Source organism: Polypterus senegalus, chromosome 17 (genome assembly GCF_016835505.1).
Source record: "Polypterus senegalus isolate Bchr_013 chromosome 17, ASM1683550v1, whole genome shotgun sequence".
NCBI classification, from domain to species: domain Eukaryota; kingdom Metazoa; phylum Chordata; class Cladistia; order Polypteriformes; family Polypteridae; genus Polypterus; species Polypterus senegalus.
In genome coordinates, this window is record NC_053170.1 from 99,517,642 (window position 1) to 99,542,440 (window position 24,799).

The following is a 24,799-nucleotide window of genomic DNA, read 5'->3' on the forward strand; positions in this document are numbered from 1 at the left end:
TAGTGGGGTTTCCCACTATGAAACACTGGGGGTGGGGGGGCTCTGTCTCTTCCATGTTGGAGCTCCCTACTCGAACAAGGATTAAGACCCCCACAGGCCCCTGGGTGACTTAGTTTCTTAACAGAGGGCACATCAGACTTGTAACAATGCAGTGCATGGACACCCAGCCAACAGTATTGCCACTCTTGCTTTGGTTTCTTTGAGCGGGGGGTCATTTTGGTCTGCAGAGACTCTATTCATTTCATTAAGCCATTGAGCATGGGAATTGGCAGGGGTTGTGCGCCCCAGTCCGGCCTTAGTTATTTTAGTATGCAGAGAATTGATTGTCCCATCAAGCAGGGAGGCTGAGATTGGTAAAAAGGCCTCCCTTGTCATCATGGGCCCCAAAACACCCTGATGGATGGTCCACCACCCTGTCTCGACTGTCACCTAATGATTTCAAGGGACAGGAACACCAAACAATGTGAGAAAATAATGAAGAAGTGTCACACTGCCCCCTGGTGGCTGGCACATAGAGGGACCTCCAGTTCCTTGTGTTTCTGTATTGATGCCCTCCCTCTAGCGTTAGGAGAGAGTTCTCTGCTGAGCAGGTTGGCATTACATGAACTGAATGCACTTAAACCAAGGACCCCCCCACCAAGACGCTGTGTTAGAATAAAGAAGTTTGAAAAATGGAAAAATGAATGAGGGAGTGAAAAATGAATGATAAAGAGCATAGGGGCTAAAAGAACCAATGAGTGAGTGGGCGAGTGAGTGAAATAATGACTGACTGAAAAAATGAGCGAGGAAATGAAAGGGCAAACAGCGACTGAGAAAGTAAGTGATCAAGTAAATGAATGAATGAACGAACAAATAAAATGAAGGAGTAACTGATTAAACAAACAAGTGAAAGAATAAATGAATGAGTGGGGATGTAGGAATTAATGATTAGATGAATGAGTGAGTGAATGAGTCACCAAAAGAAAGAACGAGTGAGACAGAGGAGCTGGACAAATGAATCAATGAGTATGTGAATGAATGAACAGACGAGCGAATGAGTGAGTGAATTAATGACTGAGCAAATGAAAGATCAGACAGTGAGTGACCGAGTAAGTGAACGAATAAGTGAGTGAATGAGTAAGTGATGAATTAAATGAACGAGTAATTGGATAAACAAATGAATGTGAGTGAATAGCTGCACATGTTAGCGACAGGCTGATGTAGATGGACGTAGACGCGAGTGTGCGCCGAGGGCACGTCTCCGGTGTCTTGAGGTGACGAGTGGCAGGCTGACTCTGTCCCAAACGCTTGGCCTCGATGACTTTGCTTTGTGACCTCATTAGAGTGTAATTACGCTAAACACGCCACTCTCGCCATGGCACACATTATTCAATATCCAATTAGGCATCAGAATGACTTGGCCAGCTCAATTCATTAACTTCATAAAGCGTTCGCAGAAATGAATTAAAAGCACAAATCAGTCCATAGAGAGGCTGCCGTGCCAAGCTATCGATTGAGATCTCTGAAGCTGTGAACGTTTTGTTCTGAAGGCGCCTTATGGGCGAGTTTCATCATCTTCTCAATCCATGGGCATATTGTATTGGCATTTCAGAAGACTCCAGGAGGTCCTTGGTGCCACACGAGCCCCTCTGACACATCATGACTACGACCCAGAAGTGGAAACCATGTGTTTGGCGCAAGTCTCTGCTCGGGTCACATACCCACTTGAGTGCGCCACACAAAGCCCTCAACCTCAGGCTCCCCTCCATTGCCTTTCCTCTAATGAACTCGGGTCACAATGCAGATTTAAAGCCCCCTCTTTGGGATTGGGGCAGCTGTATTTTCACTAGGGGGACCCCCCTCCCAGATTATAGATCGTTCTAGTGGGTTGGTGCTCTCCTAAGCCTACCATTGGCAGAACCTCCACCTTAATAAGCTGGCAAAGTGCTTTTTGACTACCTGATGACAAACAAATGGGACAAAGTCCACTGGATCCACCTTCAGGACAGGATAAGCGTCTGTGTGTCTGTCAAGTTATTACATCTGTCATTTCAAAAGATTACACATCACAAACACTTTTAGTAACAAAATGCATTGCACTGTCATTCCAACAGATGGCGCATCATAATTATTAACCCTGCTTTTACAAATGGCATATAACAGAGACATACATTGTGTGGCACACTGCAAATGTTAATGCTGAGGTCTTCATCGATTACTTAGATGCAAGCCTGTCTTTGTCCAGGAAGGACTGCTAGTCTATTGGTCAAGACGGTTAAATAACGAAGGGACCGATCGAGAAGTAAAGAAATGGCAAACACAGAATTTTTAAAACTTGCCGCATTTCCTTTTTTTGCTCTTCACGCTTAGCGCTTGGTGGAGCTGAAGCACCTGAGGCCCTGGTCCTCTGCAGGTGCAACTGGCATTTGGAGGAAAACCGAACACAATCATTGAAAAAAATACAGCGCAAAGGCCTTGGCACGGTGGTGGGTAGCTCCTTGAGGGATATGACATCCATCCAAGCCACCTGCATGGAATTAGAAGGCTGGCGGGATTCCCAGAATCCTTTGGTCATTACTTGTAACAGCTGTATATGCACTGGAAGAGAAGGTAAGCAGCCACTCGTGTTGGTGGTTGGGGCCACCAAAGCATCTGAATAACATCACCCTGCAGGCCACACTGACAAACTGCAACTCCAACTGAAATCTTAGGAAGAGGAGTCAAAGCGATGGGGACCAGTGGAGTGCTAGTGGACCGATGCTGGGATTGAGGCGAGGACAGGCAGGAAACGGGAGGAAATCGAGCAAGCAGAAGCGAGAATGCACCATAATGGACTGGTACGGTGGGGTTACACGTGGAAGAGCCAGGCTAGGGTTCTTCATCATATCCTATATAAAGGGTCCAAAGAAGCAGGGGCGCCAAACGTATGTGGAGGAACTGAGAACAAGCAGGGCAGTCAGGATAAAACACCAAAGTGCCTGGATGAGATGGGACAAAGACGTGGAAAGAAAAGACACCTTGGAAAGCGGAGCCCCACCAGATCAACTTCCTCATCCAGTCAACAAACAACATGGCTACCAAGGCCTACCAACCTTGTATACCCGGGGAGGATCAGAACCACCAGCTTGTTCTCTCTGCTCAGAGCCCAGGACCCTGACACACAACCCAAGAGAGAGCTCAAAAGGTTCAGCAGGTGGTCATAGTCGCCTGGTCACAATCAAATTGTGAAGGCAACTGCGCAGACCACCCGTAAAGTACAAGAACTATCCAAACAATCTTGGGCCTCCAAGACTGTGATCACCTTCATCAGAACTGGAGAACAGCTACATCCCACCACAAGAAGACCTACCAGAGTTAGCTCAGGAGTTGAAAATGGCAATGAACTTGGGACAGCACACTGCAATGACCACCTTCAAACCAGATCACGCCACATGACAGTGCCTTGGGAGGACCACCTTAAAGAAGCTTTGAAAGGAAGCTGAGAGGCAGTGCCGGCGGTCTGGATGGACAAAAAGGAGAGCAGAGGTTGGACACGGGGTGGGGGGTTCGTGGCCTCACCACACTGGGCATTGAAAGACAGATGAAGTGGAAAGCCATCTATGAAAGCGCCAATGTGGCACCGTGTGTGTTAAGAGAACTGGTAAGTGAGGACTGCGTGTGTTAAAAGTGAACTGGCAGCCCACCCAGGGCTGCCCCTAAATTGGATTAAGTGGCTGTTCTTGCCTTATCTTCTCTTCTGTTCTCCTTACTCGGCCCCTGGCAGGTTTGAAATAAATTGGCATGAGGACAGCGCTCTCCACATGCAATATTTAGTTTGTTATTTTAGGATATTAAAACAAATAACAGCTTGAATATGAGCAGAAGATTCAATTTGAAACGAGCATAAATGCGATAAGCATGAGAGGGTAGAACTGAGAGCCCGCTAATCCCGGCGGCCGGCCGCCTTCGCCTTATTTAAAGTGTAATTGCCTTTCGCGCAGCGGCCTCCGGGCTAATCACCTTAGTGGTGTTGGCTTTCAGCTGAACCCACCTTTAATGCCGCCGCTTAATTGACTCCTCAAATGTAATTATCTCGTTCCCTCTGACACCGCGGTGATAATGCAACATGCAGAATGGCAGAGCTCCCAAAGTCGGGCGGTCTGCTTCGCGTCATGCCGAGGTATTTTAGCCGTTTCTGTGGCAAGACACAAAGCAGACCCCCATAGTGCGGGCTGTTTATCACCGCCTCTAATGGGGTCGAGAGGGGGGCCCGGGGAGGCGCCGATCAGTAAGCGGCTCTTGGTCCATAAAATGAACAGTTGATAAAACCCACTTACAGCGTTATGAACATCATGTGGTCACAGATAAGACATCATTTAGCAGACACGGACAATTACAAACTCCGATTAGCACACCTGTGGGGTCATTTAAAGCAAATCAAAGGACAAAAATGGAGGGATGGGAAGTGGGAAATCCAGCAGGAGACACACAGGGCCTGGGCTGAGCCTCCAAATACACCAAGGAGAGAGCAAGAGACCGAGGGGTGAGCTCAGAGGGGCATAAGGGCACGTCTTCTGTGGTCATCTTGAGCCTTGACTTATAAGGAGCAAGGCTGATGTTAGTGTGAATAGAGGGGCTCAGGTGGTCCTGGTACATTGATACACTCAAGAAGAAGCATGATTTGATAGATAGATAGATAGATAGATAGATAGATAGATAGATAGATAGATAGATAGATAGATAGATAGATAGATAGATAGAAAGAATTTGGTATAGTAGGCAGGATTAGATAGATAGATTATATATAAACGTCTATGCGTGGAAGTGTGTGTCTGTCTGTCCGGCCTGGAAGTGCAAGGCTACAGCAATGCAGCTCAAAGAGACGGCAAGGTGGCCGAAATTTAACAAGTTGGTGACAAACTCGCTTACCCGCAGTTAGACAAGGGGGCACATCCGCAAAACGAAATCGCCGACACTGCATTTCAATTTTTTCTGACGATTTCAACAGTTTCTAGGAGCCCGAGCTTTTTACGGCATGGGCTTACACAGCTAATATATATATATATATATATATTGTGGCGATACCCAACCTGGAACGACCAAGAGAGGGACTACACCTCCTCCGGACCACGAGGGCAGCCGCCCTGGTTGGTATGGGGGCCACGGGAACAGAGCATGGAAGTTCAACCCTATAGGGCCCGTGGTCACTGCCAGGGGAGACCGGATGCCTGAAAAGCCCTGACGCCAGCACTTCCGCCACACCCGGAGGTGCTGGGGAAGGAAAACAGAAACACCGGAGTGCTTCGGGTGCACGTGGCACTTCCGCCACACCAGGAAATGCCGCCGGAAGCTCATCAGGAGGCACCTGGAGAACAGCCGGGTGAACATAAAGGGCCGCCTTCCTCCATTTAGTAGCTGGAGTCGGGTGGAAGACGACAGAGCTTGAAGGAGAGGAGTGGAGACGGTGAAGGAAGGCATTGGAAGAGGCCTGGACTTAAGGGTGCTTGGTGCAGGGGCACTGGGTTGTGTGCACACTTGTAAATAATAGGATGTATAATAAATGTGTGTTTGGGTTTGAACCATCGGTGTCTGCCTGTCTGTGTCCGGGCTGCTGTCCACAATATATATATATATCTGTGGTGGGCTGGCACCCTGCCCAGGGTTTGTTTCCTGCCTTGCACCCTATGTTGGCTGGGATTGACTCCAGCAGACCCCCCCGTGACCCTGTAGTTAGGATATAGCGGGTTGGATAATGGATGCATATATATATATACACACAGTCACACTTGTGTGCATGAGAGGCAGCTAAATGACCTGAAAGACAGTAATCCCACGCCAGATCAGGGTCATGGAGGAGTACGCGGACTCATTTTCTCATTTTCCTACAGACTGTTCGCCTGGCACTGATGACATCATTTCCAGTTCCAGCCCCTTTGAGGAGGACCCTCCCAGGTCCAGCCCTTTTGATGACATCACATCCGGGTCTAAGCCTATAGAGGAAGATCCTTCCAGTTCCGGCCCCTCTGATAATATCATATCCAGTTTTGGCCTTTAAAGCTGCCACCTTACAACCAGTGAATCAGTTCTGTGTTGGGCTCTGACTTGTGCACATCAGTGCGATTCCATTATAACCCATTTGCAGCCAGAGAGAATATGCGGGTGGCTGCCCCAAACCTTTTTATGACTTCTTGGTCTAATTCTTCTGACAATATAGGTCTGATCACAATCTGATATTTGGGTGGTTACCTACCAGTTAACAATTATGGTGGGTTGCCCAGTCTGCAGGATTCCGCTACACCCTCTCAGTTGCAAGGAGGAGATCACAGACATGGTATAGTGTACGTGCCAAATAATATAACGAGTACGTGTTTCACCGTAACTGGGGCTCATCTGGCGTACACACTTTTACTTCCCCTTGTAGGGATCGAAACTCCGACGTCAGGAAGCGTTACCTGACAGGTAACCACCCAAATATCAGATTGTGATCAGGCCTACGCATCAAATACTCAGATCCTATCAAGTAGGTGAACCGGCCACCGTGGCACAACGTCTGAAGCTTAGCCTCGCCGCCAACATCCACGGTTCAATCCCCGTAAGGGGAAACAAAAGTGCATACAGCTGAGGAGCCCCAATTAGGGCAAAACACGAGTCGTGTGTATTTTTTGGCAGACACTATATTACGTGTGTGCGTGTGTATTACAGATTGGGAGCAGGCAGGTGACCTGCCTTCCTCAGTGAAACAAACTACTTCAGTGGTGTATCAAACATACTTGTGATTATATATAGTGCCTTTCAATTGTGACTGCCAGCCTAATTCACATTTAAAGTATTTATAATTTATAGAATTATTAACAATTCAGGACTAAGCAGGTGGCACGTCTTCCGTGGTGGTGATTTCACACAGTGTCTTATCACAGTGGACTTACTTCACTTAGTAGTCATCATTCTCCCCTTTTGGTGACACTTGCAGTCCGTAATACGATGACATCCCCTTAACAGGCCACCCGCCCATGTCCCAAAGGTTTCCAATACAAGCACTGCAAAGCGTCTTGAGGTGCTGTTCACTACAGAAAGGCGCAGTAAAGCACCTTGTTGTTTGATTGTGTTTCAGGCCTGGTGCCCACCCTATGCCAAGTGCCTGGACGGCCAAGTGTAACTCTATATAAGCACATTGAAGAGTCCTGCACTCCCTGCAGTAACTTGTGTCTGAGCTCAATGGCTTGAAGAACAGTTTACATAAAGTGCTCAATGGCAGCACTGGGCGGCTGCCAAGAGGAAAACAGGAAAAGGCGATTTTAAACATGAGAGTAGAATGAAGGAAAAGTTAAAAAAAAAAAAAATTAAGGGGAACATCTGGGGGACACGTCACCAGTGCCAAACAAGGCCAGTCCTGTTCCTGAAGTATGAATTGCTAACCCAAAAAGAGGGGCTCACTAGGTGGCCGTCAGAGACCTCTGCTCCCTAGAGCCCCTCCACACTTCGAGTTGGAAGTCCATTCCCATGATTCAGTGCACACACAGTGACGAGACTAGTGCCGTCTGCAGCTTAGGAGTTCTTGTATTGCCAATGCCAGTGATTTAACGTATCAGCGGTCAGGCCAACACAGCCACACTCATCAAACAATATAAACAGGATTTCAAGGGCGAAACTTATATATGGAGGCCACTACACAAAGTTACACAAGAAACGCTCCAAGATAAAGTCACAAACACGCCTCACGCCTCCTGCTTAGTCCAATTCAGAGTCGTCTGGGGCACAATGCAGGAAGGAGCCAACACAGGACGGGATGCCCGTTCATAAACAAGCACACTCACACTGTGACTTTCAAATTGCCACCAACATCACAAGATGCATTTTCAACTGAATTGTTATTTACAAGAATATGTCACACCTTCTCTTTGATTGCCGTCATATATGGTGGTCCCTTATTGACACAGCCCATGATCAGTGGGCAAAAAACTCCATTACTTTAGTTAAGGGGTCTCATTAGTGTTCCAGACCATGGCTGAATGCTGAAATCTTAATTCTTCTACTGCAGAACAGCCAAGAAGAGACACTGACCTGCGAGGAAACAGGCAGGCGAGCGTCAGCGGTGGAAGGGGGGAATGGTCTGTCTGCTACTATAAGAGATGCCCCTTCGGTCTCAGTTTTCAAACCCCGGCTGAAGACTCACCACTTCACTTTAGCACACCCTGGCTAGAGCTGCTGATTAACTGTACAGACTGCATCTCTGTGGTTAGTCATTAGCACTAAAACATCAGTAACATGACAGTTAGAATTTGTTACTAACCCTCACCTGTTCTCTTTCTCTTCTCGGTACTCAAATGTGGCACTTGGTGCCACTGCTCACCTGCCTAAGGTAAAGTCATCCCTGATGGAGGATCGCAAGAATCATGGGGTAGAGGGGTCCTTTCATCGGATTGGCTGGCCCAGCACTGACTCAGCTGTGGAATAGCCAATAGGGGGAGGCAGCTTGATGAATGAGATCTCCAGGACTCTAAACAAATCCAAATCATATTATGGGATATCATCTACTGCTAAATTCTGCTCCGTACTTGTACAATTTTTATTTTTGTACTGTACTGAGGATTTGTTCTGTTCTGTGTATTGTATTTACCCTCTTATTGTTTTGACACCCACTGCAACTGCCTTTCCAGAGGTTTCTTCCATTTTTTCCCTACAAGGGTTTTTTTGGGGGGAGTTTTTCCCTTGTCTTCTTAAGAGAGTCAAGGCTGGGGGGCTGTCGAGAGGCAGGGGCTGTTAAAGCCCATTGCAGCACTTTTTCTGTGATTTTGGGCTCTGCAAAAATAAATTGCATTGTAATGGGGGGAGCCACATCAAAGGGCTGGGCTGAACAGGGCCAGAGGGAAAAAGACGAACCCAGGTCTGGGACTCACCGCGTTTGAATTACAGCACGGCTAACTTCATCTTTCCTGGGTTTCCCTTTAGCCCAGGGGTGTCCAAACTTTTTTCACTGGGGGTCACATACAGAGAAATATACGAAGGGCTGGGCCACCCACTAGAGGTGAGCTGCAGTATGTTGCCTCACCTCCTGTGTATTAAGCTAGCAAAATCAATCAAATATCAGTAAAGTATGCTTCATAATTGAATATGGTTAAAGAAAAAAACAGCATCACAGCTCTCCATGAATGGGTTTTCATTTATTGTATTATAAAGTGCTCTCATCACATGCAATCGAGTCAAAGTCAATAGCACAAGCTTTATCTGACACTTGATGTTTTAAGTTAGTTAGCTGACAAATCTTCAATTCGCTGCACAACTGCGTTTCTGGACAAGCGCACGTTGTTGAATTCCTGCATTTTCTCTGGGCACGTTATTCCTGCGACTTTAGTGAGGTGCCGTTTTATGAAGTCACCATCTGAAAGTGGTTTCCCGTGATGGGCAGTAAGTTGCGCTACCTCGTAACTGGCTAATGTGGTATGTTCTTGTGTGTTGTTAGCATGGAAAAAATACTGTTGTTGAGCTAGCAGGCTAGCTGCCTGTTATGGTGCATAAAATCTACAAATTATGCTCTTTTTTTTATTATTATATTTTGCTCAATCCCAACAAGATGAATTCAGATGTAGGACGCTTGTATAGGAATTAATAAAAAAAAAAGGCATATCCTCTTCCCTTACACCTCACTTTTATAACAGTTGTTCACAGCATACTGCTAAAATGGTTTTACAGCCTGGGAAAGGAAGACTGAGCCATGCCACAGGATATCGATTACTTTACGGATGGACATCTGGGACAACAATTTGGTTTAAAGTCTGGGAAAAGATAAATTGAAGAGTCTGAGAAAAATTCATCCATCATATTGACTGCCAGCCAATCAGGTGCATGCAATAATCACGTGTTGTGAAACCATGGCATGAAACTTTATAATAAATATGCCTCATTTGAAAAGCAACGTCAGAAGAAGAGAAACAGTGACGACGGAAGAATGACATCAGAAAAGAAAACAAAGACACGAATGACCAGTTTTCATCCGATCGTCAGTTAACAGCATTTTCATAAACATCGATTGCCAAATCAAACGCCGCCTGGGACATTCATCCTTGTCATCTCTAGTTTTATTTGTAAGCTTTTCCTAAAGATTATATATATATCCAGACTTTTCAATCAAAGCATCATGATGCACCAACATTGATGGACTGATGGACATGACCATCATCATCAAGTCCTTCCATGAAAACCCTAAATACAAAGAGGACTATTTGACTTATGTTAGGTAGATTGCCCAGAGTGGACTGGGCGGTCTCGTGGTCTGGAACCCCTACAGATTTTATTTTTTTTCTCCAGCTTTTGGAGTTTTTTTTTTTTGTTTGTTTTTTCTGTCGACCCTGGCCATCGGACCTTACTTACTCTATATTAATTAATGTTGACTTATGTTGATTTTTTATTGTGTCTTCTATTTTTCTATTCATTTTGTAAAGCACTTTGAGCTACATTTTTTTCTATGAATATGTGCTATATAAATAAATGTTGATTGATTGATTAGTCTTATTTTTCTATCATTCTTTGTTCCACTGGTATTATTATTATTCTTGTAATAAATACAATGCTGCTTTTAATTTTCTATGCTTTGTCTTAATGTCTAGAGTGATTGAAGTAATAAGTTAGATTTCTTTGAGCACCTGGTGCTGCCAGAGGTTTGCCATACACTCCATGCTGTGAGGTTTATTAAGGCCGAGGGTGAGAGCTCCACCCAATAGTAGGGAACAGGACGTCAAATAAGGCATTCTTGGCTGATAAATGGCCTATAGTCAAGAGTACTGAGCCTTTGAACGTTTAAATGTATTCTTGTAGACCAAAAGTAATATTTAGGTCTGAGATATCATTAAAACATTGTATGGTGTTCGTGCCAATAAGTAAGTCTCTTGAAGTGCTGAACGTCAAGGCTGTGTTATTCCTAAAGCACTTGTGTGGTTTAAAGTGCTAAAGGTTGATCAGTGTGTGTGCGTCATTCATGGGGCACTGTTGTGGTTGGGGTCTGTGTGTCTGCGTATGTCTATGTATGTGTGTGTTCATCTTAAAGTGCAACAGTAGACCAAACCAATAACGAACTTGACGAGTACACTTACCCTTGAGAAAACAGGTAAAGGGTAAGTAGAGGGAAATACACTGCCATTTGCTTAGCTTTCTGTTCTCGCTCGGCACCGGTGTACGACGTGGAGGTCGGATGTTTGATTCCGTAGTGTCGATGCACATTATACTCTTTCATCAATTTCACTGCAAATCAAATAGACACACTTGCCCTTCACTTCTAGGAAGAAATATTAATTTTTCCACCACTTTCTGCACTCACTTGCTAATATGTGTTTCTTTGATTCTGCCATTTTTGGTCACCCGTAACAAAATTGATCTTTGGATGTGCTTGTTTGTGAAGACGCTGCCTTGATTAAGACAGTAGCTCCTCCTATGACAACCCTGAGAAGTACAATACAGTTAAGAACAAGTTTCATGTGTGGGCCATATTTCATTATACTTTTAGAAACTGCTGCAGGGCAATTAAAAATGGACCATGGGCCGTAGTTTGGACACCCCTGCTTTAGCCCCAAAAAACTACTTGGTGGAGGTTGTTTCTTTATAGAATTGATTCTTTACATTCATTTCTTGTTTAAAGTGTTAGTTTAAAAGTTAACAAACAGCCTTTACAAGGACATGGGACTGCTGCTAGTCAAAGTTTAAGTCCTTCCTCTTCCACACCTTACAAGAAGCTAACAAGATATTCAGCCTGGATATGCCGATCATAAGTCGACAAATCACATCATACAGGGCTACACAATCTGGAAGTAAAAAGCCACGATGTCAATTTCAGACCACCATCACGCGCAACGGGCACTTTCGACACTGTGTACAATGCTAAAGTGGTGATTTGAACATACAAATGAAAAACCAAATCTCCACCGGCTGGCACTGCAAGCTCTGGTTAATTAACAGCACAGAAGGCATTATTCAGCATTGCTTGCCCGAGTGTCTAATTTGCTTGCTTTTAATTGCCATTATTAGGATACAATGAAGGAAGCAAATGGCACAGATAAAGGGTAAAATAAGAGGAAAACGGCAAGAGAGGCTTATGAATTTAAAGCTATAGCAAAAACAGATTTTTTTTCTAAATGTCTTATAAATATAAAAATCATGCGGCCGTGCAGAATAAGACAAAAGACCAGCTAATAAAATGAGCAGTCATTATCTATTTTTTTACCACTGGTTGTGAATTTCGTTGGAAGAAAAACCTGCAGCCACAGTGGCGCCCCAGGACTGACTTTGGGAACCACTGGTTTAGACTATTCTTCCGTTTCCGATTCGGCTTCAGTCTCTCCAGGTCCCACTAAAGTCAGTGCAATAGTCCAGCTGCGCCAATTCAGCCCCCGGGTGAAGAAGTCAACAGCGAGACGGAAGTCCCACAGCAGCCCTGAATTCTCCTATCACCGTCCCCTCTGGTGAGAAAAGCTCTTCATCTTTAAATCTTTAGGCAGGCAGTGTGACAAAGTGATGAAGGCTTTGGAACTCACACCCTGAGACTGTGGGCTCAAATCCCACTACTGACACCACTGTGTGACCCCGAGCAAGTCACGTGACCTGCCTGTGTGCTCCAATTGGAAAAACCAAAAGAAATGGAACCAAATTGTATCATAAATGATGTAAAGCTGCCTTGGATAAAGGTGTCAGCCAAGTCAGTAAATCGTACGACTTTCAGCCCCATAGCACTAATTGAAATACAGTGCAATAAGCAAAAGAAAGACAAAGTGGCTGCATTTACTGAAGCCAAAGTTCACAAAGAGCAATTTTCAAAGCTACTGTAATACTTTTTTTTTAATGAATTTGTATTAATTTTTACTTTTACATATTTTGTAAATTTTATTATACTGTAATTTGTGCACCTTACATTTACTTATTTAAATGTTTAAATTTATTTTTTATGACTTTCTTCTAGATTCCACACAAATAGTGTATTTATTATGGTCTTTTGTTAAACTTCAGTTTTAAGTTTATTAAATTCTCCCTGTAGATCTTATTATTTTAGACTCTGTTCCAAAATAATGGCAATTAAATTTTGCCACATCGGGACTACTGGGTGAGTTGGAAGGCCTATTGAGTTGTTTATGGAGGCCTGGGGTGTCTAATTCCGCAGTGGCTGCAGGTTTTCATTCTAACCAATCTCTTAATTAGTAACTAGTCACTTCTGCTAATTAACTTCTTTGGTCCTAGTTTTAGTTAACTTGACTCAGGCCCCCCAGTTGTTTCTTTTCCCTTAAGTAGCAGCCAAACAATAATGAGACATGAAACAAGCCGCCACATGACCAGTCCACCTGTGCTCATCACACAATATCTGAAAATAAAGAAAGGTGAAGGTCTAAGTAAGGCTGATCTCTCAGGTCACCAAAACTTAACATAGGTGTTCTTAGATAATAAAAAAAAACAGAAAATCAACAGTTTTGGAAAAGTCTGCTGTGGCAGAATGAGAGCAGCAACGAGCTGTGGAATTAAATAATGGGTTTAATTACCAGCAAGAATTGGCTTCTTATTAAGAAACTGGTTGGAGTTTGAAGCCCCAATTTGGCTGGTCAGCTGTTGGCTCATTTCTGTTTTGCTGTCATTTAATGAAGAAAAGAATCAATTCAAAGGACGGAATCCTGAAAAAAGGGGGGCAATTAATATGAAGTGTTGGGCTCCATGGGGGCGGCCCCTCGGTTAACTTTTGGAGTTTAAATTATTAGACTGTCCTACCCCAACCACAAATACTAACCTTAAAAGTTTGTAGGGGTGAAGCATAGTTGCCAATAGGTCCCAAATGTTAATGTCCCCTTTGGGTGCCTAATGTTAAAAACGACAATCCGATTTGCGTCACGATAATTGAAAAGGATACTTGCCGTCCGTTTAGTACACAAGTACCGAAGTTAATTAGCACTGAAACCTGCTCACCGATGGCAAACCTGCAGCCACCGCGGCCCTCCAGGCTTGAAGTTCGACACCCGTAGTTTAGGCCCTCAGAGTCACAAGAATCGCCACCTGAGCACATCACACCATCTCTGTACTTATAAACCACACCACGAGCCAAGTTTTTAAAATAACTTTCACTGTTATCAGTTTCGTCATAATGATTAAATTTGATCATTTTTGTTATTCTACCACTTTTGCAGTTTCACTTAAACATAACATGTACTTCAAAACAACTAACATACGCGCCGACATTAACGATAAACGCTGACGACTCCTACTTATACCTTTTCTCTTGAAGTCTCCGCCCCCTTTCTCGAATTTTCATGAGACTTATCTAAGGACGCGTTTGCTTTCCCTGCCAGACACGTGGCTGCCACTCAACTCCTTTGCCCCGCCCAGTCCGAGAGGCGCTCGCCCACCGCTGCCTTCCCGCCCAGATTCTGAGGTGGCGCCGCCGCCAGTCATAGTCTGCGTCTGCGCGGAGTGATGGAGAAATACAAAAAGCTCATTTTAAGCGGATTTTTTTTTAGCTTGATGTCTTAAACGGATCTCTCGTGAAGGTACTGTGGTTATAACTGGCCGACTGTTGTGCGGGTGGGGAGTCCGTTTTTAATAAGCTTTCCTTTGGCGAGCGCTCATTTGGCGTGACGGGGCGCACGGTTCAAGACGTTCTCCGCTGCCGCCTACCTGGCGGTTGCTTGCCGCTGCTCTTGTCGTAATGTTACAGCACTTTCCCTTAAACCCAGTAATGGGCACTGAGTGATTTGTAACACTAGAACATGTTTTAAAAAGTTGTTTTTACCAGCGCCATTTCAAGGTGCCCTTCCTGCTTTGCGACCCTGCCTTGGATAAGCGGCTTAAGTAAATACCCCACCGTGTTGATTTTCATATACTTTCAGAGGTCTGCAAAGACTTTGGTGGTCCCCATATTTCACACCTTGCCTAGAATCTACCTGGCACCGAGTAGACCCTAAGGTGTAGTGGCCAAGGCCATCCCAGGTTTGTACTTCACTTTCAGGCACGCTGTGTGACCCTGAGTCACTTACTCTGCCTGAAAACCAAAAGTAATAAAAATACCCCAACCTCGGGGGGATCAGCCAACTATACAATAATAACGTCCCCCCCTGAGCCTCTTTCTAAATATGACTATCACTCGTGAACCATCACCGTCCCGACTGTGCCCCTCAACGCCTGCATTGCCTTGCCTGGCACCCTTTTGCCTTGGCACTTGTATGCCACAGTCTAGCTGGGCTCTACACATTCCCTGTTATCAGCCTCCCTGACGTCAGCACAGAATCACGTCAGTAACACATCGCTAAAAGCCTGACACCTCTGTAAGATTGTGAAAGCAGACCCCTGGGCACAAGCTTTCTTGAAAACAAAGCAGAACACGTAGCTCACATCCTGGCATAGTCAGCTGACTCCGGTTTACGTGGGCACGCTGGCTCAAATAAACGGCTCTAAATCCAGGCTAATCACTTTGCATGTGCTTCAAAATCCACATTTCCATTTATTTGCTTAACAGACGCTTTTCTGTAAAGCGACTTACAAAAGAGGTCAACATAATCGAGTAAACATCGGTCTGGGGGACTGCTTGAGAGCAAATGTGGCAGGACAAGGGTGCAAGATGAAGAGCTCAAAGCAAAATGCTGCATAAGCTGGTTACAATGGCCAGATTTACAAAACATAGACAGAAATTCATCAAGTAAAAGGTTCTTCAAATGCTTCTTAAAAATCTAAGTGGTTAGGGTGAGCCGACCTGTGAACATCACTGAATGATAGGAATAAGATGAAGGAGATTTAGAAATCAGTGGTGGACCCTCTCATTACATCATTGAGATGGTCCGGTGGTGTCATGGGGCCGTCATACTGCATACAGTACAGGCCAAAAGTTTGGACACACCTTCTCATTCAATGTGTTTTCTTTATTTTCATGACCATTTACATTGGTAGATTCTCACTGAAGACATCAAAACTATGAATGAACACATGTGGAGTTATGTACTTAACAAAAAAAGGTGAAATAACTTTATATTGTAGTTTCTTCAAAATAGCCACTTTTTGCTCCGATTACTTTTTTACTCTCTCTTGGCATTCTCTCGATGAGCTGTTCAGGTGAGCTACAGCACCTATCGTCAGACTGCTGCACAGCAAGTGACACTTTTGTCATCCTTTTCTAGCGGAGGAAGAAGGTAAATCTAAAATGGTGACCGTGGCACATGGAGCCATTGTCACCAGCAGGACTTGACAGGTTAAAGGTGGGCATGAGCAGGATGAACTGAAGGGTCAGCTCTAGGGTTTCAAATCCAAATAAGGCGGGAATGCAAATAAAATCAATAATAATTTTTAAAAATATGTTCTTTTTTTGGCATTGATATACAGTATGTGTTTATTTTTAGAAAGCTGTTATTATTGTCAATCAGTCAGTCATTATCCAACCCGCTATATCCTAACACAGGGTCACGGGGGTCTACTGGAGCCAATCCCAGCCAACACAGGGCGCAAGGCAGGAACAAATCCCCGGGCAGGGTGCCAGTCCACTGCAGGGCACAAACACCAAGCACACACTAGGGACAATTTAGGATCGCCAGTGCACCTAACCTGCATGTCTTTGGACTGTGGGAGGAAACCCACGCAGACACGGAGAGAACATACAAACTCCACGCAGGGAAGACCTGAGACACGAACCCAGGTCTCCTTACTGCGAGGGAGCAACGGTTATTATTGTTATTATTTATAACATGAGGGTTGTCATGGATGGCCTGGGCCCTTGCCCGGTCGGGACGCCTCTGCATTGGAAGGACCGGGGTAACAAGTGTGGATAGAGAAACACCAGAATGCTAGGTGACAGCACGGACGGCAGTGGTACCTCGGACTCCTGCAGGGCTTCATGGGAATTGGAGTTTGTTACAGCCCTGTTGGGGTCTGGGGGCACCACCAGGGCAGGCTGCAAATTTTCCTGAGCTGGGAAGTGCTGCCAGAGGTAAGTCAATGAGCACCTGAAGCCCTTTATGAGGGACCAGCAGACACTATTCCGGGAACCAGAGTCGGGTGGTAGTGGACGAACCTTCCCGGAGAGGAGTGGTGGAAATAGAGAGAAGAGGACTAAGAATCATGGTGTGTTGTGGGAACGGGGAAGACATCCCACATGAGCGAAGAATAAATAAAGGACATTTGTGTTTGTATCAGTGCCCCCCGTGTCTCTCTGTGTCAGGTTAAGTGCTGGTATAGCGCCATCTGCTGTCACAGAGTAAAGTTGTGATGATTTTCTTTGGGTTGGCCATACAGCTTTCCCCGTGCATGTGTTTAATTAAGCATGGCGTGTCTGTGGTCACAGTGCTGAAGTTTCAGCCTTCATCAGCCTAGAGGGGGCTGGGTGGTCTCGTGGCCTAGGAACCCCTGCAGATTTGGTTCTATTTTTTTTTTTTCTGTTCTCCCTGGCCATTGGACCTTAGTTTTACTCTGTTTATTAGTGTTCCCAAATTCTATTTTCTTATTTATTTTGTCTTTTTTCTGTTTCTTCAACATGTGAAGCACTTTGAGCTCCTTCATTTGTATGAAAATGTGCTCTAGAAATAAATGTCATTGTTGTATCAGTCAGGTTCTCTTGCTGTTTCCTACAGGAGTGAACATGGCCGTTTGCATCGAGGAAGAGCAGCGGGCAGGGAGACGCTTTTTATGGACCAAAGATGTAACAGGAGCTGAAACGGACAGAAGGCTCGCCGCTCAGGATGGAGTCCGTGTTTTACGACAAATGGATCGAGAGGATCAAAGATGGCCCTGAAGCTCCTCTGCCAACGGCAGCATTGAGCAAGTCTGTAAGATCCTGACACCTGGCACACTTTCAGCGTATGAAATGGTGGATGTTTATTCCTAGAAAACAACAAGAGATACGGCCTGACCACTGTGAGTACGAACAGCCTGCTTAAACTTAAAGACGTGTGCGGGGAAAGCTGTTCAGCCAACCCAAACAAAATGTTTACAAAAGTGCAGTTATGGTAGTTATTGGCTTACTCTAATATAACATCTGATGGAGTTATTATTATAATTGATTGTTATTATTATCTGCTCAATACATTCAGCTCAAATGACAGCATTGGGTGCAGGGCAGCCGGGGGTCCCGGAGCTGATGACAGTCCACCCCACACTGTGTCACCTCAGGTCAGCTCAGAGTGACCAGGTGAAGAACTGAATTCAAAGTGGGACATCGGCTAGAAATGTACCTGGACACGTGAAGAACACGCCAACTCCACACAGACAGCGGGCAGACCGAGAATCCCACCAGGGTTGCTAGGTGAGACTCATTCAATATTCAAATATTTTCTAAATCGCTCCGGTAGTCTCCTCATCTTCACTGCACTGCACCTTCTATTCCAGTTAGCACACTAACAATCTGTGACGGTCAATTAGTGTCCTTTTGCCGAGTCTTTTTTTAACACAGTAATTTATAAAACATTGATTAATTAGACTATTACTAATTACACAGTAGACATCTTTTGATATACTGTATTTGAATAAGGGTTATCATTTGAATTCAACTTTGAATGACAGTATTTCTTTAGCGCTGTTTTCATTCAGGAATCTATAGGCAGCAGATGGCTACACACTGAGATACACAGGATATAAAGAAACAAAGTGGCGAAGTCTCAAGATGGCAGACAAATGTGAACACACATGCTGAAAATTTTCCCTAAGTGCACAATTTCCAGAAATTAATGGCATATTTTTGGGTTTTGTCTACATGTGTACAGCTTTAGTTACTGCAGATAAGCTGCCTTTTAAAAATGTGCTATTTAGGATCAAGAATTCAAACTCAAACAGCTAAAGCTGTAACTGCCATGCTAACCACCAGAGGACGTGCATGAGAAGCCCATTTGCCCACACCTGCACACTCCACATCTCCACGTAAGGGGCAAGATACGGACAACCTGGCAGGGTATGATGCCAGTGCAGTGGGAGGCAGCTGCCCAGTCACGTCAGCCGGGTGGCACTGACTGACTAGGAACTCCTGACTCTGCAAATAGCCAAGGGTGCAAGCAGGGTGGGTAACCACATCTCTCACCCACCTTATCTACTGCTGCATTCCCCCATTTCCAGCAGCTCAGCTTTAGACTCGGTGGCGGAAAACTGGCAGACACCCCGACAGGGTGACGTGAGCACAACAGAATGGAAGGCCTGGCACGCCATTGACTATTCAGCTTCCATAAGCTGTAAAAATTAACTTCCCTTTAAATGTCTTCCATTCTAACGGTTCATTCTTGGAACAATGAGGGAGGCATTCGCAATCGAAAAAGACGCAGGGACAAACATTTCAGTATAGAAGACGTCTGAATTTAAATGGAGAATTTTTGTTGGACTAGAAAACTTCACATCTTACATTAATCATAAGAGGAATTGGTAAATACTGGACTAATTAATATACCTCATATTATATATCCTTGGCATAGGAGGCACATGCAACTGGCAAGTAATGCCATTTATGATGGGAAAAAAAATATGTATATACAGTACATATACTTTATATATATATAGATATAGATAGATAGATATACAGTTTATATACACCACATATTATACAGTGCATATATTTATTGTGTTAAATATTAGCTTCTTAAAGGTTAATCATAGCTTTACATAAAATAATATAAAAGGAACTATATAATAGATAGATAGCATAGTTGGCAGGATTAGATAGATAGATAGATGAAAGGCACTATATAAGACAGCTGAAATGTATTGACACTCTGAGTAATGCCTAAAACAATCAAAAATAAGGCATTGAATAGATAAAATGCATAAATATGAGCTGATCAAAGTAAAACAGAATGATGGCTGATAAACTTGCGCTGCCCCTCTGGGCCGTCCTGTTCAGGTCTGTCGATCAGGCTGCTGGTGGTTTGGCTTTTCCATTTTCTCACCTCCTTGGTGTCACTAAGCATTCTGTCTGACCTCCCGTTGATTGTCCCCTTCCTTCTTCTTCCGTTCCTAGCTTCTGTTGTTCTTTTATCCAACTCAACTTTTCAGCTCCAAACTCGATTTCCCACCAGGTACAGAGTGGCTGGCAAACTCACAAACATCCAAGTCAACATTTGAACCATTTGCAGGTTGCGGGAGAGACTCTGCTGCTGCATGACTACCAGCTTAGCGCTCCCTCCCTGTTGTCAGGCCCACTATGTGCTTCTTGACTTTAAAATGGTGGGACCCCTCAGGTAGCTCTCAGCGTACTTCTCTTAAAAACTTTGAAGGTTTTCTTGTCCTGTGAATTTCAGTCTAACTGAAGATGGCTTTTACAGGTCCTTGTAATTAAGGCATTTTGTTCCAAGCTCTTGACTTGTGAGAATCAATTTTGTAACCTTGTCCCTGTCACACTTGTTCCAAAACAGTCCCCCAGACTGATGTTTACATGATTATGTTGACATTTTTCGCAAGCTGCTTTGAATTGACGCATCTGCTAAGTGAATAAATGTAAATGTTAAGTGTACCACAGGATGCCACTTGCCTCAGTTAGTGACAAGGTGCTGCCAACTAGTTGCCAGAATGGGGTTTACCAACTTCATGCAAGTTCTTCCTGGCCTGTTACTCTCCTCACGGGTATCAGTAAATACACTTTAGGGCCTGGCTGGTGGGTGACAGTGTGTTGCAAATGTCAACGATGCTCCCTCTCTCACTTTTTCTCAGTGGCTCATACAGAACCTCCATTTCATGTTTCTCCTTGTACTAGTTTTATGACTGTGTGATCTGTTTTATCTTGCAGAAATGACAGACTGCGTTTTTATTTGTCATCTTGCCAAAAAGGAGAAACCTGTGCTAAAGGAGACCCCAGTTCATCAAAGACCAACCACACTCCATTTAGAAAAGCCAAAGAAGCCAAGATGCAATGTGAAGAAAGCCATGTGGACACCCTGAGAGGCCATCAGACTGGCATTGATTTGACCCTGGACCCCACCTGGAGGCGTGAAGCAGCAGTGCCAACCAGAGCTTGACTATAATCATTTATTTTCTTCTTATTATTATTAAACTTTATATCTGCATTTTACTGGAGAACTCATCACAGCACTCAGTGTCTGCACTTAGTAAAGAGCTGTATATTTAAAAATAAGCTGAATTATTATTATAATATCATAGATGTGCACTATATAATAGATGACAAAGGCTCTGTATAATACATATATTAATATGAAAGGCACTATATAAATATATACCATACGATTTATATTTTTTTTTACTTTTTCACCTGATGCTTTTATCCAAGATAACTTACAACATTTGAGCTTGTTTAAATGCCTTTTGTTTTTCCATTTGAAGTACACGCAGGTGAAGGGACTTTCTCAGGGTCACACAGACCCTGAAAGAAAGAATTTGGTATAGTGGGCAGGATTCGATAGATAGATAGATAGATAGATAGATAGATAGATAGATAGATAGATAGATAGATAGAATTTGGTATTGTAGGCAGAGATAGATAGATAGATAGATAGATAGATAGATAGATAGATAGATAGATAGATAGATAGATAGATAGATAGATATGAAAGCTCCTCTCTTTTAGCCATACTACACGTAGTTATAATAAAATTTTCTTAGATCTGTTTTGCTTTTTTAACACCAGAGTAAACTCCTAAAGGGACAGTTCAAGCTCTCAGACCCTTTAACTCCAATTCCATGTTGGTTTGGGGGTACAACCTGCAGGTTGGAATGGCAGCCCATTGCGGACACGCGCTCACTCGCCATCTCACGCACACACAGACGAAATTAACTCCCTGCAAAGAGAGCAGCGCCTGAGCCGGGATGCAGCGCTAACCGCTGCGCCACCCCGCTTTCTAAATGTATCCCTTCGAACTTGTAAGCCACTTCCCTTTTAATTATTCATTTTTTAGTTCTCCTCAATTATTAATATTTTCTTCCTTCCTTCCTGACGTTCTTTCATATCTTAAGGTTTTTTTTTTAAGTATGATCATTAATCCTAGACCGCAGTCATGTTTAATATTAAAGTCAAATTCCTGCTGATAAATCTTCAAAGTGATCGGCGGGACCACGAGAGCTGAGATCAATGCGAACTACAGGGCGCTCCTTAACGGCTTCGCAGGAGGGTCCCGCCCGGCTCGGCTTCCTCTTACCTGTTTGCTTTCCCACAGAGACATAATCAGGACCAGAAATGACCGCACGGTTGCCCTGCCGGACAGCAGCTTTCCGTCCCCGCTGGAAGTGAAAGTTAGCATGAGTTCACTTTTTAAACTCGTTAGGTCGCGGACGGCTCCTCGTGCATCCTCCTCCTGCTCTTCTGCTCCCTGTTCCTGCTCCTGGCGCTTGTACACCACACATCCACCTTCAGGCTTAGTTCAGACACCGGCGCCTGGGTATTCTCATTGCCTAAAACCAAAAGTCCGCACCCTTGTGATGTCAGCGCAAAAGCCTCTCGGGAAAAAAAGAAAGAAAAAAAAAAACCCAACGGGATCCAAAGGCTAGAGCCGCGCGCTCGTCGGCTGACCCGGGACTGGCAGCATCGGCTCGAGTTGTTGCTCCTCACTCAACTTTACAGCCAATCAGCGCCGATGTCAGACGCTCTGGTGTCCCCTCGCTGACTGAAGGCTGCTTGAGTGATAAAGCGAGGGGCAGCGGCGTGGGCCAGCCTGCCTAGGACCTTGAAAGTCGACTGTGTGTCACCAGCAGCCAAAGCCGGGACTTAGAGGCGGCTGAGGGGAGAAGCCAAGAGGGAGAGGGGACTGCCTTTTGTGGCGATGTTAGCCATTGGCCACTCTACTCTTTAGTATTTCATGTAAAAATAAAGAAGAAAAGGTGGCGGTGGCGAGAAACGGGCGCAAAACGGCTCAGGTGTGATTTCGTTTTATACGGTGATTGTTCAAGACAATTGATTTATTACTTGTCTTGAACAATCACCGTATAATCTAAATCACACCTGAGCCATTATGCTTTGCGCCCGTTTTTGACCATGCAGGCGCTGGACAGGTGGAACTGACTACACGGCGTTAAAACGTTATCGACCTAAGGAATACACCCGATCCATAGCTGGCATCGACGGTAACGGGAAGAAGACAATTAATAAAGAGCAAAAGTTAAATCGAGATGAGAAACGAAGAACGGCCACGTCATATACCCATCCAGAGCCAAGAGAACACGACTCGGCAGTCAGTAATGGGCACCAGGATGAGCTTAAAAGAGGGAGTCTATATGGTGGCCGCCTCCGACTTTCCAACGTGAGGGGCTGATCAGTGCGATCTGCTTGACTTCGTAATGCCCAGTATTCTCCAGGCTGCGATGGCAAATTAAACAAAAAAAAGTTCACTCCGCGTTATAAATCACATAATCTTTATATTGGAAAGCACTCTGTGGTGAGCAAAAAACAGTCCCGCCATCTTCTAACGTTTTAAGACAGCGCGACAAGCAAAGAAGGGGCAGATTTCTGCGCGACACGTGCCCACTTCTGCGTTAACTGTCCACTCTATCGTCGCCCCCTATGGGTGGGTCCTGCGATGTGCTGGCACCCCGTCTGGGAATGGGCGCTGCCCAGAGCAACATGCCACGACCCTCATTTGGATTTAGAAGGGTCTCTTCTGTTTTGTGTACTTGGTCACCGCCTGGTATCTGTCTGGGCAGCATTTGGTTTTCTTTTTTGAGATTTTCTGTTCTTTCTTACCAGCTCAGGTTTTTATATTTGATACTGGGCTTTTGAAATGCCGTTAAGCACATTCTGAAAGTACTATATACAACGAAGGTGGGTTAATGAAATAAAAAGTGTGGGTAGGATAAGGTGAGCCGAGGAAAGAGGGAAGCTGTGGCCATTAACATCAAATCTGATGGTTACAACACTGCAAACAAAAACACCGCGAGTGTTACAGAAGCTAATCTAATCTCTTAATGTGCCCCGTAGAATTTAAACTTTGATTTTTATAATTTAATATTGACATAAAAGGGAAAGGATGTGTTTTATTTGACCACCCGACCCCCCAGCCATATGTTTAAAGCAGAAGGATTTGATTAAATACTCAAGAATAATCAAACCAAGAGCGGCAGGAGGTCACGCGAAGCTGGACAAACAAATCTGAAAGCCATTTATCATGCAGGCCGGCGGCCTTAATCGTCCTGTTTTCAGCCAGTTTTGCTGGGTCGCTCTTTCCGTAATGGGAGGGAGGGAGGGAGAGAAGAAGCATATTGACACACACCTAGCGAGAACACACACCGGTTTGCCAAAAATCTCCGACATGCAGAACACGTTGAAATGATGACACTTGGAATGGATGGATAGGTCGAGTTGAACGGTTATAGACAGATGGACAGACATATATAAACGGTGCCACATGATAGATGTGAAAGACACTGTATAACAGATGAATGTGAAGACACCACATAATAGACAGATATTAAAGACACCAGATGTGAAAGGTGCCTGTATATAAACTAGAAAGATAGATAGATAGATAATGTGAAAGGCACTATATGATAGATAGATAGATAGTATGAAAGGCATTATATAACGCATAGATATGAATGGTGCTATATGATAGATTATAGATAGGTGTGAAAGACATTGTTATGAAAGGCAATATACAAAAGATATACATAAACAGGAAAGGCACTATATAACAGATATTAAAGGCACTATAAAACAAATATGAAAGGTTCTATATAATAGATACATATGTAAGGCACTACATGATTGATAGAGTATAGATGGTGTGACGAAATAAGAACACAAACAGGAGGTCAAGAGTTGTGTGGATGTCCCGTATAATGTTGGTGGATCCAAATTCACAGAAATCACGGTCAGAATAAAGTAAAACCAACATTTGACAAAACAGAGTAGCTTCGAGGTGCTTTTATGGATGCATGGCACGAAATTGAAATGACAAGCAGGAAATGAAATCAAAGGTAG

At 44.3% G+C, this 24,799-nt stretch overlaps 1 protein-coding gene and 1 long non-coding RNA gene across 3 annotated transcripts in view; one reads left to right on the forward strand and one right to left on the reverse strand.

Annotated features, from left to right (window-relative positions):
• The window catches only part of LOC120517738 (glucagon-like peptide 2 receptor), a 40,331-nt gene extending 17,828 nt beyond the window's left edge, over positions 1-22,503 (reverse strand). Inside the window, exon 1 of one of the 2 annotated variants that reach the window (XM_039740201.1) lies at positions 22,026-22,503. In XM_039740201.1, coding sequence (XP_039596135.1) covers positions 22,026-22,127 — 102 coding nt within the window. In that variant the 5' untranslated portion in view covers positions 22,128-22,503. The remainder of the gene's footprint in view (positions 1-22,025) is intronic. The other variant, XM_039740200.1, reaches the window with a different exon arrangement.
• Positions 14,411-20,865, forward strand: LOC120517739. The gene is made up of 4 exons (XR_005631097.1): positions 14,411-14,468; positions 17,532-17,814; positions 17,991-18,202; positions 20,663-20,865. It is a non-coding gene; the product is annotated as an uncharacterized LOC120517739 (long non-coding RNA).
• Positions 22,504-24,799: the final 2,296 nt, after the last annotated feature.